This window comes from Perognathus longimembris, chromosome 11, assembly GCF_023159225.1.
Source record: "Perognathus longimembris pacificus isolate PPM17 chromosome 11, ASM2315922v1, whole genome shotgun sequence".
NCBI lineage: Eukaryota > Metazoa > Chordata > Mammalia > Rodentia > Heteromyidae > Perognathus > Perognathus longimembris.
This window is the reverse complement of record NC_063171.1, coordinates 1,449,037-1,465,946: the sequence shown is the minus strand read 5'-3', so window position 1 is coordinate 1,465,946 and position 16,910 is coordinate 1,449,037. Positions and strand designations below refer to the sequence as shown.

The window sequence follows — 16,910 nt, the reverse complement described above, 5'->3', positions numbered from 1 at the left end:
GAAGGGTAAGGAAAGAGAGAGGAGGAAAGATGAAGGGAGGAAAACAGGAGGGAAGGAAGCACAACAATAAAAGAAAAAGGAAGGGAGGAGGAAAGGGAGGGAGAGAGGGAGGGAGGAAGAAAAAAGAAGGGAGGGAGGAGGAAGGAAGGAAAGAAGGAAGGAAGGAAGGAAGGAAGGAAGGAAGGAAGGAAGGAAGGAAGGAAGGAAGGAGAGAGATAAGGGGAAAGAAGGGAAAGGGAGATAAAAGCAGGAGGGGAAAAAGAGGCCTGAAGAAAAAGGGAGGAAGGGAGGGGGGAGAGGAGAGAGAGAATCAGAGGCAGAGAGAGAAAGAGGGAGACAGAGACAAAGATAAAGAGAAAGGGAGAAGGAGAGAAAGAAGGATGAAGAGGGAGAGAGGGAGGGATTGAGCAGAACACGTGTTCTGATATGTTTTGATCTTTTCCCAAGTTGCTAATGTTATATTTTGTTACAATTGTTTTAAATTCAAAGAAAGCAGTAAGAACATTACCCCTATAAGTTTTAAATTTAGTATGAGAAACACTGTTTTCACAGACTATCTTTCTGGAAATGAGAAGATGCAGATTAAGCAAAAGCATTTGTAGTCTTTCCCAGTGACCATTCCTTGGCTAGCTAACAGACCAGCCATTCAGAAGCAATTTTCTTCAGGCTGAAATTATGTGCTGACCGTAGCAGATCACTTCCCATAATAACCCTTCCCCCACCCAGCACTAAATACAATCTGTCTCCTACTCACTGTAATAACGTGCAAATGACTGTAATTTTGCCGACAAGAAACAGCCCAAAGTGAAACGTGTCTAAACAGAGGTCGATTTGAAAAATCAGGGCTATTACCTAAATCTGTAAAATACATATTGTAATAAAACCAGCAACAGCAATCTCCAATAAGTAGTTTTTTTTTTAATGTAGCTTGTGTTTTGATCTTCTTTATACACCCAGTTTCCACAGACATAAAAGAAAAATTCCTTTTCTGTAAATGATTTCACTACATGTGATGTAAATTGCCTTACTTTACTAACATATCCACAGACCTTGCTAGGGTCCCCCTTCAGATACAGTAGCCACCCCATACCATAAGGGCTGAGCCAAGCTAAAGAGTAGTTTCAGACACTTAACAGTGATCTATAGTGCAGTTCCCACAATGTTATCTTGCAATATTTTGCTAGGTTCTTCTTCTTTTTTTTTTTTTGCCAGTCCTTGGCCTTGGACTCAGGGCCTGAGCACTGTCCCTGGCTTCTTTTTGCTCAAGGCTAGCACTCTGCCACTTGAGCTATAGCGCCACTTCTGGCCATTTTCTCTATATGTAGTGCTGGGGAATCAAACCCAGGGCTTCATGTATAGAAGGCGAGCACTCTTGTCACTAGGCCATATTCCCAGCCTGCTAGGTTCTTTAGAAGTGAAAGACATGCCTACTTTTGCGTTTTGATTATTTTAAGGTGAAGGATTAGGAGGAGAAATTCAAAATTGTGTAAATATATAGAGAGAAGTGCCACTTTCTTCAGTTTTCCTTCCCTCCTTCTTTCTTTCTTTACTTTTTTCCTTCCTTCCTACCTTCTTTCTTTCTTTTCTTCCTTCCTCTATTCCTTTTCTTGCAATGCTGGACATCAAACCCCTTCTAGATAACCATTCTCCAACTAAGCTGGACAGCCTCAGCACTCTATTTCAGAACTATGAGATAAATGCAGTATTTGTTGTATATCATCATTTCTCTTTGAGTTGTATTTTCATTTATTTTTGCCAGTACTGGAGTTTCTGGCTTGCTGGCTTTACTAGCTCTCTACCCATTGAGCCATGTCCCAGCCTTTAGCTTTTCCTGGCTAATTGGAGATAGGGTCTTGTAGGCTTCTCTGCTCAGGTTGGCTTTGAACTGCCATCTCTGGATCTTACTCTCCTGAGCAGCTAGGATTACAAGCATGAACCTGGCCTTTTCAGATTATTTCAGGGTACAGGATTGGTCTTGGAATTTTGTGGTTATGTTAGGGAGAACTATCTGTCATCTTCCTATCTCTTTCATTTGGCTACTCACTTTTTCTCTCTCTCCCCACTTCCGGTCACCATTTTTCTCTTTTGGTAGTGGTTGTGGTGACCATCAGCAGTGCTCATCTTTTAATAACATGGTCCAACTCTTCAGTGACAATAATCCAGGGGTGGATATTGCTAAAAGAAGTCCATAGAAACTTGAATTCGATTTACTACACAATTGTGCAAGGGCAGAGAGAGAATTTCCCGAGAAGCTCTTTAATAAGTGAAAGTTAAGATACTACCAGTAGGTAAAAAGAATGAAGACATAGGGTGTGTGTGGGTGTTTGATAAATGACCCAGTTTACATTCCCTAGAAACCCTGGTCACCTGCCTGCTGCCTGCAGGCCAAAAAACACTTAGCAATCCCAGGCAGATAAGGATCTTTATCCACTGCTTGGGATCCAGTAGTTTCTCATTATGCTAAAGTAACTTCCCTTTGCTGTCATTTAAGCCCATTTCCACAAAGGATTTATTTTTTATAACTTAAAAAAAATATTTTCCTTTGATCTTGAGTAGATCTCAAGTGTTGATGTTGGGCGACATACATTTTAAGAAGCCAGGCACAGTTATAGATTTGCTTCCAAATAAACAAAACTTAAAAAAAAATTCTGCTCAACCTTGAACCCTTTAATGCCAGCTACTTGGGAGGCTGGGGCAGGAGATACAATTTGAGGCCAGCCATGACTCTATAGCAAGACTCTGTCTCAATCATCTCTCCCCCAAAGATTTACATACCTTAATAACATATTCCAAATCAGAAGTACTCACAAGTCACTGCTTGAAATCACAAGTCATTACTTGAAGTTCTTCTTTTGATCAACCTGTATTCCACTCTTAAGAAGGAAGAAAAAATATTGGGTTCGTTCTGATTTTTTTTTTTTTTTTTTTTTTTTTTTGGCCAGTCCTGGGGCTTGCACTCAGGGCCTGAGCACTGTCCCTGGCTTCTTTTTGCTCAAGGCTAGCACTCTGCCACTTGAGCCACAGCGCCACTTCTGGCCGTTTTCTGTATATGTGGTGCTGGGGAATTGAACCCAGGGCCTCATGTGTACACTAGGCAAGCACTCTTGCCACTAGGCCATATCCCCAGCCCGGTTGTTTCTGTTTTTGTCTATCATGAATGAAACTCTCCTAGAATTTGTTTGTTTATTAGGAAAAAAAAGAAAGAAAACCTTACTGTCAGGATTTTTCCATCACCTGTTAAAAATGTGGTATAGACAGGTTAGAGATGGTTTTAGGGCACATAGACTGGGTAACAGTGGTTACTAAAGGCAGATGACACTTAAAGCTCTTTACAGATCTCCTTTACAATTATCTTCATGGGTGTCCTACCCTTATTACTATACCTGTTCTCCTCTTCCCCACTATTAGATTTCTGATTAAGACATAGTAAAATATAAAACGAAAAAGCACACTTATGACCTAGGCTTGGTAGTTCATGCTTGTAATCAATTGCTACTGGGGAGGTGGGATGCTGAAGGACCTAGAATTCCAGGCCAGTAAGGCAAAAATAGTGAGGCCTATCTAAAAACAAACAAAGCAAATGCAAAAAGGGAACAAAACAAAGAAATCAAACAAACAAAACCCTTGAAAGTGTAAGGGGCTTGGGTGTGGCTCTAGTGCTAAAGCCCAGGCCAACCTGGAGACCTCAGGTTCCTTTGCACTCTTGGGGTGGGACTGGGGAAATCAAAACATATGAAAACATAGTATACCAGCATCATCAAATATATTCATATTTGTATGGAGACAAGTATGTTTTCTGCTACCTTAAAAGAAATGAAGAGCAGTGTTTTGTTTCTGTGAGTAGAGTTGAGCTTCCCAATTTTGTGAGGGAAGTGAATGAGTTTCAAAGCTCCTAGTTAATTATGTGACGTTCAGTCATCAATTATCTGAGAGTTCTGTGATGCCTCTCTTGATTGGTCCCTGTAATGGCATGTGTGTGTGGGGGGGGGATCCCTCATCCCTTCAAGAGTCTACCACTCAAGAGTCAGTCTCAAGAAGAAAGATGAATTTATTGGGTTAGTTCCGGATGGACTGGTCCCAAGTTTCAGAAAAAACATATAACACAGAACAGGACAGTGGCACAGAGACTTACTTCCGGAGGATTTCCAAGTACCAACAAACCAATTCAGCTCCAAGGGAGAGCTGAATTGGGGTGCCATGGTGACAACAGACACAAGACATGTGTGATGGCGTAATAGCGCCTGAGCTGGCCTGACTGGGAGCTTCCAGTTCCAAGCACTTGACAGACAGGTTCAGTAACCTATAGGCCATATGCCGGTCCCTGTCTCTTGGGATTCAGGAACTCCCATTACCTGGGGAAGGGGCTTCCCTCCCTGTAGGAATCCAGGCACGCCCATCAAGAATTTGTGTGTAGATTGGGGGGGGGGGGGCGTGGGGGCACTATTGTTTACAGGGAGTGGGAATCTTCCAGGGCCTCTGAGCAGAGGGGGCTGGGGAGATAGTGGAGCTGGAGTCAGCTTCTGCCCTCTTTCCCTGGCCAGATCTGACCTCCATATTATAGTCTCCTTGTCAACAAACACAAGCAAAGCCAGCACAACACCAGCGCAATTCAAAAGTTTCCTAGAAGAATTTGGAAGTCAAGAGATGAGGATGGGGTGTAAATGGAGTGTGAAAATGTTAGAATGGAAGGAAATGCTGTCATTTACCAAAATGATTTATCTATGTAGTGGAATTGGGTATAAGTCTCCTGCTTAAAGTTTAACATTAGTTGTTGAAGTTAAGGCTAGCTTAGATAATTGGAGTATTGGAGCACTTGAACTTTAGTTTTAGTGATACTGAATAAATCGGTGCTGCAGATTCTGTGATTTCGCTTTTGCTGAGAGAGTGTATTCAAGGGGCTATACCAGTCCCTAGTGTAAACTAAGTCTCATTTTCTAAATTCTCTTTGAAGTCCTGTTGTTTTAAGAGCTAACCATTCATTTCCCCCCTCTCAAACTAATATGACATAAGAAGTAATGATGGTTTCCAGAGGCTGAAATGGAGATGACACCCGGGGATGCAGGCAGTGCTCAAGAGTGCCCCACTTTTTTGAAAAGGAACTCTTTAAAAGAAGAGGAATTTAGAAAGAAAATCACTATATGGGGCTGTGTTACTACCTATGACCACATACAACTGAAAAACTCTGTACATTCAAACACAGAAAATATCAAGTGAAAATAGAGGATAAGTGGGTATTAGGCTTCTAATTTGTCCCACTTTAGTTGTTAATGTACAGCTTCCGTTTGAGTACAAATGGATTTAGGGAGATCTAAGGTATCGTACATTTATAACTATTTATAACTATTTGCAACATCATATTTTGTTCATAATAAAAGCTCAAACATAGCTCAATAACCATTTCTTAAAAGAGGTGACAAATATTTTCATTGATCTACAAAGTCACAACTGAATAATTACATCATATGCTATCTTCTGCCAGCTCTAATCCACTTTATGCATCCACAATTCAGCAAAGACACATTCTTGTATTGCTATTGTCCTATGTAAATTACCATCACAGTAGTGCTGGATCCTTAAAACTTGGCATCATAGCACCCATTAGTTTTAAAGTGGCCACATGGTTCCTAAAAATAATAGAAAGTAACAATGAAAATCTAAAAATCAAATCTGTCCTAAAGGTTTAATATTTAAATAGTTAGTTAAAAGCATTACCAACTTACTTCCCATTAACCTTTCATACAAGGAGTCCCATTAACTTGGTTTACATTTATCCTATAATACATTGTAAAAATATTTTCTGTGTTTGTGGATTACAGATGTAGCATTTAGCGGATTTACATGTGACTCACCCCCATAGTGTTAAAAGCTTTGAGAGAGAGCGGAATTCTGACAATTCAGACAGTTTATATTGAAGACTGGGACTTTTCAGAAGGGTTAATATTTCTAGTATATTTTATCTTTCCGGAAATCGATTTTTTTAAGTGAGGCTGACCAGGAGTGTTAATATGGCTGGCGGTGGCAGTGGACTTATTTTGGGGGTGGGGGGAGGCAGGTGTGTGTGTGAGAGAGATGTGTGTAAGAGGTGTGTGTGTGTGTGTGTGTGAGAGAGAGAGAGAGAGAGAGAGAGAGAGAGAGAGAGAGAGAGAGAGAGAGAGAGCTGCCTAAGACACAGGTGAGGTTTGTTGCTAATTTAATGGGAGATCATTTCAGTCGTGTTAGTTAAAATGTTTCCAGCGTTCCTACTTGAGTGGTTTGCAGTCTGGAATTCTGGAAACAAAAGGGTTACTTGTTTCCCCACTGCTGCCTTTACCCCCAGATCGATTTTTCTTATTTAATCAGAGAATAAAAAAAGAGACACAGAAGGGGGGAGGGGGATGCAGAAAGGGCAAGGGGGAGGGTGTTGAAAGCCAGAAGCTGCAGTTGAGAAAATCGTTCCTGGGAACAGGGAAGGGAAACTGGCAAAACCCTCGCCGTGGTTTCCTCCTCGCCAGCTTCCAGCTCCTCCTCGCAGCACTCCACAGTGGCGGCTTCTTTGGCTTCCCTCTGCCACTGAGCGATCGCATACACTATTTCCCCTAAGACAACACAATCAAACTTGTATTTACAGACATCCTCTCTTCGCAGCCTGTTTGAGATTTGTTTTAATAAATAACTGTTTTATGGGAATGATGTAGTAATTGAAACGAGCCCACCATTCCCCCCTCCCTTCCTTTCTATTCTTTACTGCGGGAAGTTCCTCAACCCCCATCTGGTTGGAAAATAAAACGCTTTGTCTCCACAACTACCCCCCCACCGCACCCCTACCCGCGCTCAGTGTGTATTTTATGCGTGTGTGCATCTCAACCCCCTCCAGTAGCCAAGAGAAAGCACCCAGCCAATGAGAGAGCCCGGTTTCATAAAAGCTGCTCTCTGATTGGTCGAATGCGAAAGGGCATTGGGAACAAAGAAAAGTCCCTTTCAGGTACAGAGTCTGAGAGCGCCGCTACTACACTCCCCGTGTGTGTGTGTGTGTGTGTGTGTGTGTGTGTGTGTGTTTCAGTTCTGATTTTAGTGTTGCAGAACAAGCTTGTCTCTCTGTGTGTCTGTGCACCAAGGGGATTTTCATTTTGTTTATTTTTTCTTTTTATAAAAAAATACACAGGAATGTCTGTGGCATTTGATGGTCCATCTTCTTTCATAATAAAAATAACCTGAAGAGATTAGAATTTCCAAAATAAAGCGGCTGCAACCACACACATTCAATGCAGTTAGAAGGAAAAGGTCACCTCGATCCACTACAGACCGTAAGTACGGTTGCGTGGTGTGTCTCTCTATAGCACTTAGCCGGGACTTCATGCAGGGGAATGTGCGAGTTTTATGCATTGAATTGAGGAACTCGTTACAGGGTTTCGCCGCCCCCCTTCCTGTTAGAACAACCCAAGAACGGTGAATTTGATTCAGTGGAGGGTGAAGCATTTGTAACTTCTCCACACAAATTAAGCTTGACTGGGCACTTGGGGCAACTAAGAGTAAATTACCTTTTGGGCTTTAACCCAAAGATAAAAAGTGGCACAGTCACATCCCCCGACCCCAGGGTCCATTCTCCAGTGCACCTCGAGCCCCTTTCCTCTCCTCTCTAGCTGGGCAGAACCCCGCCCGCCCCCCCCCCCACCAGCCTGGAAAATGGGGCAAGGGAAGGACAAGCAATTTCTGTCTCCTGTCACAGTTTAGTGCCTAATCATTTAATATTAGACAAGGGAATAGTCACCCATTACATGTAATGGCTATAATGATCATTTTCCACCTTTTTTTTTTTAAGCCAGCAGGAAAGACACAGTTAAGAAGCGGGGCTAGCCCCACCTAGACCTAACAAAACCCACACATAGTAACAATGGTGCACTTAGTACTGGACCCTCTCCGAAGCAGTAGCAAAATGTTTTTCTTTGTTTAGTACACGAAGAGGTCCCTAAAACCCCAGTGGGTAACGCAGGGTCCTCCCATCCTTCTCCCCAGGCGGCCAGGTCCCCAGACCCGGGCGGGGGGCGGGGGGAACCGACAAATTGCGGGTAAGTTGAGGATCGGTTTATAAGGTATTTCTTTCAGACATCTGCTTGGTTCTCGCGCGGATTACATTTCACTCCTCCCGAACTTCCAAGATGCTGGATCTCAGAAATATTTCACATTCATAACTTGTAGTTTCGCCCCCTGAGAGGGGGGCGGAGGCGGGGGGGGGGAGTGTGTGCCGGGGGGAGGGGAGAAACCTTCAGCGTTTTGGTGTTTTTTTTTTTTTTTTTTTTTTTTTTTTTTTTTTTGTAAAGACCAGATCAGTATTTTCTTGATACGCTTGTCACCATTTTTGTTCTCACGACAACCAATTGAGCCCTTGATCCTCACGTGATGTGAAAGGGTTGCACTGTAACAAAATCGCTCCTTTTAGATGGTTGGTGCTTGCTAACTTGCCCATCCCCCCCCCCCCAGCCCCGACATTTCCAGCAAAGCGACTCTGTACTTCCAATCCATCAACAATTCATTACTGCTTTTAGCTTCCAAACGCCAGCTAATTAAAAATACTAAGCCAAGCTCTAGGGCCATCTGACTAAGCGCAGGGAGGGGGTGGACGTGGGGGGGGGGGCGAGGGGAGGAAAATAAATAGAAAGGAGACACACCGATTGCTGCGTGAATTGAGGGGGGAATCTGTCCTGGAAAAGGTCGTTTTTTTCTTTTTTTCTTTTTAATCTTTTTTGACTCTAATTATCGAATTATCACATGACGGATTGGCTAGCGCGACCGAGGATTTTTAACCCCCACCCCAGGGACTCTACTAAGAACTCCTTTTTTCTTTTTTCCTTTTTTCTTGAAACAACATAAAACAGGAAAACATCACATCCTTTGGGTTTCCAGCCCACTTTAAATGCCGCTGTGTTCCCACCCTGCCGACCCCCGCCCGGAGCCAAGGCTGTTAAAACGGGTTTATCTGCTCCCCTAGTCCTCTCCTCCTCTTCCACACCTTTCTTTTTCTCGCCTGGCCCAGCTTCGTACCCCATCTTTTTTTTTTTTTTCCTCCTTCTTCTTCTTCTTCCTTCTCCTCTTCCTCCTCCTCCTCCTCCTCCTCCTCCTCCTCCTCCTCCTCCTCCTCCTCCTCCTCCTCCCCTTTCCCTCCTCCCTCCTCCTCCTCCCCTTCCCCTCCCCCTCCTCCTCCTCCCCTTCCCCTCCCCCTCCTCCTCCTCCCCTCCCCCCTCCTCCTCCTCCCCTTCCCCTCCCCCCTCCCCCTCCTCCTCCTCCTCCCCCTCCTCCTCCTCCTTCCCCTCCTCCTCTCTTACCCCCATTTCTGTCCCTTCTCTCCTCGTCTTCTCCCACCTCCTATTCTTCCTCCTCCTTGTCTCTCAAGTTAGTTGGGGAAATCAAATCTGTCAGGACGGGCGGAAAAATGCCACTTCCCGACTAACAGGCGGAATCCAGCCCAGATTTTCAATCCTTTCTTCTTCTTCTTTCTTCCCTTTCACTAATTTATCGCGGTGTTAGCACATTCTGTCTTGTTACTAGCGGACGCCTGTAGGTTTGCTACATGGGATCATTACTTACTGATCACGGTAACTGAAGTCTGGAACTGAAGGCGGAATGAGAAGTTTGGAAAACTTTTTTCTCTAAGCTCTCTCGCTCGCTCATTTTTTTTTTTTTAAAAACACCCTATTATTCTCGATGCTTGTTAAGAAGAAAAAAAACCTTGGGGGCTTCAGTTGTGAACGTGAAACATTATCTTCCAGCTGTACTGTGACACATTTTTTTAAGGAGAAAAGGACTCCTGATCCGTTTGCCAAAAGAGGGGGTGGGGAGGTGGAATAATGTTATCCAGTGATTATTCTGGCTGAGATGTGTTACTCGGTTTCTTCCTTCTTGATCATTTGGTGTTTAAGTAAAATGAGGCACAGGCTTGTTTGCTGAGTGGAGTGGGAAATGCATTTTGATTTGCTGGCCTAATTAAAAATGATAAAGGATTAAAAGGTAAGCAATGGCTCTGTGTGTGTATTTATATGTGTATATTTATTTTTTTCCTTGACAATCCACTGTTAAAAAGGGACTGATCCCTTTAAAAACCATTTTAACTGCTCTTTGTCAAACACACAGTCATTTGCGGTCATTGAGGCCACCTTGGCCCAGATCACTTAAAGTGTATGTCTTAATCAGTTTCCCTGTAGAGAGGAGCAGCATATTTAACCGACTGAGCAATTCTGTAACCTGGGGGTATGGGAGAATTGTTTAGATGATTTTTTCCTCAAAAGGCAGATACTTAATCTTTTATGCAACACTGTCTTTTTAGTAAATGATCTTAAAGGCATGTGTATGTATTTTTCAAAAATATATAAGCTACTGAAGGAAAGAGAAGACAGGAGGAGATATGAATGTACATGGTATTATTGGTTGTTTTTTCCTTACTGGGAATAAAAACCAGATTGCCCAGTCAATTTGTAAAAAGAGGAACTAAATTTAGAATTTAGTAACATCATTCTAAAAACTAGACACAGAGAACTTCCAGGGTCTGCTCTTTTAAGCTGCTGGAGCTAAGCCATGTTTAGGGATCTTTATTCTGTATTCCTCTTGTCTGAGTGGCTCAGGTTGTATTCCTGGGGTTGAGCTAACCCATGTGCCAGACAAAAATTTTAAACTTAAAAACAACAACCCCTCCCCCCAAAAAGAAAAAAACAAATCCTTCTTGACTGCAATCAGGTCCTTAAAGATGATTTAATATTTTGTCTTTTAAAATAAGTGATTCTCCTTGTTTTTTTTTTTTTTTTAAGATTTTCTTTTTAGTTACTGTAAGTGCTTTCTATCATAGGCATCTTTTTTTTTGGGGGGGGTCGATTTTTCTTGAAACCTGATATTAGACTGTGGAGACAATACCTAGTCCACTTTACCCTTCCGTGTACTCCTACAGACTCCCCAATATTATTAAATGCTTTTTCACTGTTTGTGTGTCAATACCCAGACAAGAAATATTCGATTTTTCCCCCTTCACAGGAAAAGGTGCACCTGGACTGAAGGGTATATTTGTGGAGCAGGAAAAGAAAGAAGACTGGAAGAATTATTATTACCATTATTTTCTTTAAGAGCAATCCCAGCGGAGCCAAACGAATGTCCCCTCATCTCCAAAGGAAAGTTCATCGGATTTTTATTCTAGAGAGTTCATCTTCAGGATGTCAGTGAACATTTCCACAGCAGGAAAAGGTGTGGATCCAAATACAGTTGATACTTATGACAGTGGCGATGATTGGGAAATCGGGGTTGGAAATCTAATCATTGATTTGGACGCTGATTTGGAGAAAGACAGACAGAAATTTGAGATGAATAATTCCACCAGCACTACTGGCAGCAGCAGCAACTCTAAGGATTGTGGCGGCCCGGCCTCTGGTGCAGCCGGCGCTGATGGCCTAAAATTTGCTTCTGTTCAACCCTCCGCTCCCCAGGGGAATCCACACAAAGAGACCAGCAAATCAAAAGTGAAAAGGAGTAAAACTTCTAAGGATGCTAATAAATCTCTCCCTTCTGCTGCCTTGTATGGGATTCCCGAGATCAGCAGCGCGGGCAAGAGGCAGGAAGTCCAAGGGCGCCCTGGAGAGGCAACTGGCATGAATTCAGCACTGGGTCAAAGTGTGAGCGGCGGTGGCGGCGGCAACCCAAACAGCAACAGCACCAGCACCGGCACCGCCGCCGCCGCCGCCGGGGCCGGCGCCTGCGGGAAAGGCAAAGACGAAAAGCCGGGCAAAGGCCAGAGCAGCCGGGGCACCAAGCGAGATAAGGATGCAGGGAAGTCCAGGAAGGATAAGCACGACCCGCTGCTGGGCCACCAGAACGGCAGTAGCGGCCCAGCCCCTTCTGGGGCACACCTCTATGGCTTTGGGGCCAAGGGCAATGGAGGTGGCGCGAGCCCCTTCCCCTGCGGGGGCGCTGGGAGTGGCAGCGTCGCCGCGGCTGCCGGGGAAATTGGCCGCAGCGCCCCGGAGTCAGGCCTCATGGGAAACTCTATGCTGGTAAAGAAGGAAGACGACGAGGAGGAGGAGGGCCACAGGCGGATCAAGAAACTGAAAACTGAGAAGGTAGGAAAGCACAGTCGCCTTCCAGATGCCCCCTCCTCCCGGGGGCACTGTGTGTGTGTGTGTGTGTGTGTGTGTGTGTGTGTGCGCGCGCGCGCGCGCGCCTCTGTGTGGCACTTCGTGCTTCTTGGTTCTCTGTGAGCTTTCTGGCCCGTGCTTTATGTTACAAGTGGATGCAGAGCGCTCTGTTGAGCTCCGGAGGCCGACTGCTTGCCTCTGCTGCTTGGGGTGTTGGTGTTTGGTCCACGGGTGGGAGGTTCTGAGTGAGCCCCACACCGGCTGCCCAGCATGTGGTCTCCTGCCCAGTCAGCAAGCTGCCCAGACCTTTTTAACAGAAAACCTGTGTACACATCCACTTGACTCTTGTACTGGTTTCTCCCCCCCAAGGGAAACTGTCTTCTGTTTTAATTTACTTGTTGGCATTATTGCTAGTAATTAACCTGTCCTTAGGTGCAGGGTTCAGCTTCTCTTAGTGGAGATGATTGTCTAGGGTTTAAATTGACACATCACCCTCATCACTTTTATTGTATACTTACTTTCTCCAAATTTGTTCCTTCAAAGGATATCCTTGGATGGCTTCCTATTAGAGGTCCTTAGTGTGCTGGGTCATTAGTTTTACAACTGCAGCAGAATCAGGATGGGTTTGGTGGCTGCTAGAACTTTGTGTTTCCTCACCTACTTTTTAGCTGGAGATGTAAGAATATTATCACTTGGGTAAGTACAGCTCCTGAAATGTGAAGATGGAGCCAGAGCAGTGAGAATGAAGGAGCCATGTGTGTTGGATAGTTGATTGAGGTCATTTGTACTCTTCATAGTCTTTGATTCATCTTTGTCATGGTCTAAAAGTCTGCAGAGAGACCTTACCTTAGAGAAACTGTCTTCAGTGTTGTGCTGATCAGGGTTGGAGGCACGTCTTGCTGACCTGGCAGTGATGATTCTGTATTGAAGAAAATCTGAGAGCACAAGGTTTTGTATCTCCCAGTGATGTGGGGCGTGAGGGATCACTTTGTAAAATTAACCTTTAGAGTAATTCTACAGGTTTTGTCATAGAAAAACAGTAGCTGTTGTTGTTGCTTTTTTAAGTCATGTGTTTTGTGGCATGGTTGTTTGGAAATATGCTTACACATTGATTTGCTCTTTGGTCTTTCTGACTTGATCAGAATTGGACATGTTGGTAAATGTCTAGGTAATGATTTCTGGGTAAAATGATTTAATTTTCCATTCCAATCATTTTAACTTCATTCAGAATTTAAACTGGAGTATAATAATAAAGTTGTGGTTGTAGAAGTTGGTTGAGGGATGTAAAGATTGCAGATAAATATGCCAAACTTGTAGAACATGACTGAACACTTAAAATTTATACTTTCTGAGTATTTTACATCACTGAATTTAAATGAGCTTCAAAAAATAACAGGATTTGATTCTAAGTATAAATATGTAGTTTCACATAATTTCTACTAAAAGGCATTTTGAAATCTTATTACTTAGTACAGTCGGGCATTTACTTCTGTTGCCAATAGTCTTCAAATTGCAATTCTAATCTGCTTTAACTATCTCGATGAATTGCCCTAATCCAGTACATACAATGGCTGTGGTTAAGGAGTCAGAGAGATTTGATTGGATTCACCGGCTGCTTGGAATGTGGGAGGTACTGCCCTTTTGCATTCCCCTTAGCCTTTTAATCTTCCAGCCAAATGTTCACATTCAACAATTTTGTTTAGCTGGCAATCGGAACATTTCAGGCTCTCAAAGGCTGCTGTCATGGCAACTGAGACTAGAGCATGGTGTCAGCTCTCCAGTTTTTTGTGTTCTTTTTGCTTTCCAGTCACAGAGAAAACTGGATGAAGAATGGAAAAATTAAATTATTTATGTATGTGCAACCCCTCCTCAGCTGAAGCAGTATACATGTGATAAGTTACACAAATGTAGAGCAAACAAGTTATGCTTGGTCTTGGGCTGGGGAGAGGAGAGAACACATTGCTTTGAGATTTATTCTGGCCCTGTTTGGGAGGAGACTGCGCCTCTAACCTTAGGTCCTGTGATGTCCTGAGGTCATCCTGGGATGGCTGCTAGGGGCTTGAATCTTGCCCTCTGGGCCATTTGTGTCAAGCTGGTGTTGGCTCAGGGACATCAAAAAGGATTTCTTAAGTCTCCCCCCCCACTCCCAAAGGAGGATTTAAGAATGCTTTCATTCTTGGCATGCCAAGATGGCACTCCTGACATACTTGCCACCTAGGGAAGTAACTGGTAATTTTGCCAATGTGTCCAATTAGGCCTGAATTGAGAAAATACTTTCGGATGATATGAAGATACCTATTTTGGAAGTAAAGATTTAGCAGGACAACTTCACCTGACAAAATGTTCCAACTCTGAAACATCTTTGAGGAAGCTATCTTTTTATTAACATTTTATGAAATGTTATAATTTCAGCTTTCCTTGTCTATCTGGGTTGGCAAAGTAATTGCCTTCAGAGTTAGTGATAATCAATTTTCAGCAATCAGACGTGCCTTAAGAGAGTCCCATATGAAAACCAAAGGGAGTATATATGTATGCTTTTTCTTTTCTAGTTGGAAGGTTCGCAGGAGATTCATAAGACTGGCTGTTACCGGTTAATTTTCACAGCATGCTTAAATGTCTATTTTTGGTCTGTTTATTCTGTCTCCTCACTACACAAAGTCATGTAAAACATGATAAATTGGACCTTATGAAACCTAATTAAATCAATGAGTGTTCTACTCTTTTATGTGGAAACCACAACTATGTTGTAAAAGTCGCCACTCCCTTAATACGTGAACAAAATCAAAACATGCCATAATTCTAAGAGGGTTGAGCTATATTTCTATAGCTCATTTTGTGGTTAAGCCACCAGTGACATGTCTGAATAAGTGGATTTGAGTGGTTGCCTTTTGGTTGTTAAAACTTGCCTCTCCACCTTCCCTTCCCCCTCTTTTTTTTTTTTTTTTAAACATACTAGTCTCCTGAAGCTACTCTTTAAGCATCCTCTTAGGCATCTTACAGTTTTGATTTATCAAGGGAACATTCAACTGAGTTAAATAGATACTTTGAATACTATACATGGGGTTATTTGAGCACTGTAGAATCCCAAAATACATAGAAAAATTTAAATACTTTAACAAAATTAACCCAGGAGGTCACATAGTTGTGTCCTTAGGGTTCTCTAGTACATATTCTGAGAAGAGGATAATTTCTGTAATATCATGCTGTTTTCCTGTTAAGATGATCCTTGTCATTCCTAAAAGGGATATCTACAAATGGGTCTGGGTACAAAATAGATCATTCATTTTTTTTCTTGTAGAAACCATTTTACACTTCACTAGAGAATTCTAGTGCATTTTCTAAATGCGAGTGAGCAGTTTAAGAACATATTTTGATTAATGAGTTTGTGGGTGATACGGTTTCTTTCATTGTTTTTGATATTCTTTTGGCAAATAGAGGGCTCTTTAGGAGTTCTGCCTAGCAAGGACAGTTTGTCTACAGTGAGATGAAAAGGCAGGAAGGCCACTTGCTATAATTAGAGAACAAAGTCCAGTGTTGGACAGTACAGTGTTTTGAAACCTACCTAAGGGATTTAACTGTTAAAAACACTGGGAACTAAGAGGAGTTTTCAATCAGCCTGGATCAGCTCCATATATTTCTGTCAGGTTTCTCAGGGGGGTGGCAGAGCTGTTTGAGGTGGGCTTGGGGAAAGGCTGTGCCGTCTCCTTGCATGGTTTCTGGGAGTGCCCTTGTAGCTTAGAGGACTTGTATGGTCAGGTCTCACCAAATTCCAAGTTTAGCATTTGAAATCTGTTAGCTTTGCACAATACACACAATTGCTCGAGATGGAGCTAAAATGTTTAGCAACTTTAATAACTTTGAAATCTGTGCAACAAAATCCGGTTGGGGGAATTGATTGTCTAAATGTCATGAGGTTAAGAATGCTCTTCAAGTGAAATTGCTTAGCTCCAAGATGGTTTTAATTAGAGAGTTACAAAGACTTATTTTTTCCTAAGCAGCATTTTACAGTTAGTAAATGAAATGTATGTGAAAGTGCAAAGCAGAAATCTCCCTAACCACAGAGGTGTTCAATATCCAGACTCAAGCAACATGGAAAGTACCATCTGTTCTTCGTTTCAGCATGAAAACACAGGGATTGAATGGCTGAGATTTGCTCCAGTGTTGACCGCATGCTTTTTTTTTAAATTTAAAGAAGTCACCTGGTACTTCACAGAAACTTGAAATTGCAGTAATATGAGCAACACTGTGAAAACACATGTTCTTACATTCATTTTAACCAGTTCCACTTTTACTTAAAAGACTTCCAGAAGCTCAGCCATTGGCCACCTCTTTCTTAATGGTTATCCAGTTCCCACAGGCATGCACCACCAGAAGGGCGAGTTTTCAAAGATCTGACTATTTAGTTAGTACCTGAATTATTCTGTCAATTTTCCTCCTGGAGGCAAGGGAGAAGGGTGTGTGGCCAAGGCTTCCCTGAGCTAAATCTGGTCATCTCTCTCGGCTAATCTAATTGTGTGTGATAGTGTTGTGGGCTGGTGTTTATTGTATATAAAACAAGTTCTTGTTGGAGGCGTAATCTAGGATGGCTGATAAGGAGCAACATTCTTTCCAGAATAACTTTGGAGTTCTTGACTTTTTAGATGCTGAACATGCTTACACATTTAGTTGCTTAGATGCTTATTTCTAGACTTAATATGAGGAGCCTTGGGTAAAACATTATCTGGCCTTTGTTTGAGGTCTTTTATTGAAGCTAATGACTGGGCTTGTGCCTCCCCAAGATAAATGACATTATCTCTGAGTGGGCTGACAGGAAACAGACATGTA

General features: G+C 42.8%; 1 protein-coding gene across 2 annotated transcripts in view; it reads left to right on the top strand.

Moving 5' to 3' along the window:
• The first annotated feature begins 7,090 nt into the window (after positions 1-7,090).
• The window catches only part of Znf608 (zinc finger protein 608), a 116,865-nt gene continuing 107,045 nt past the window's right edge, over positions 7,091-16,910 (top strand). Inside the window, exons 1-2 of one of the 2 annotated variants that reach the window (XM_048358279.1) lie at positions 7,091-7,283; positions 10,996-12,071. In XM_048358279.1, the coding sequence (XP_048214236.1) occupies positions 11,172-12,071 (900 nt within the window). In that variant the 5' untranslated portion in view covers positions 7,091-7,283; positions 10,996-11,171. Of the gene's footprint in view, positions 7,284-9,400; positions 9,982-10,995; positions 12,072-16,910 lie in introns of those variants that run through there. The other variant, XM_048358278.1, reaches the window with a different exon arrangement.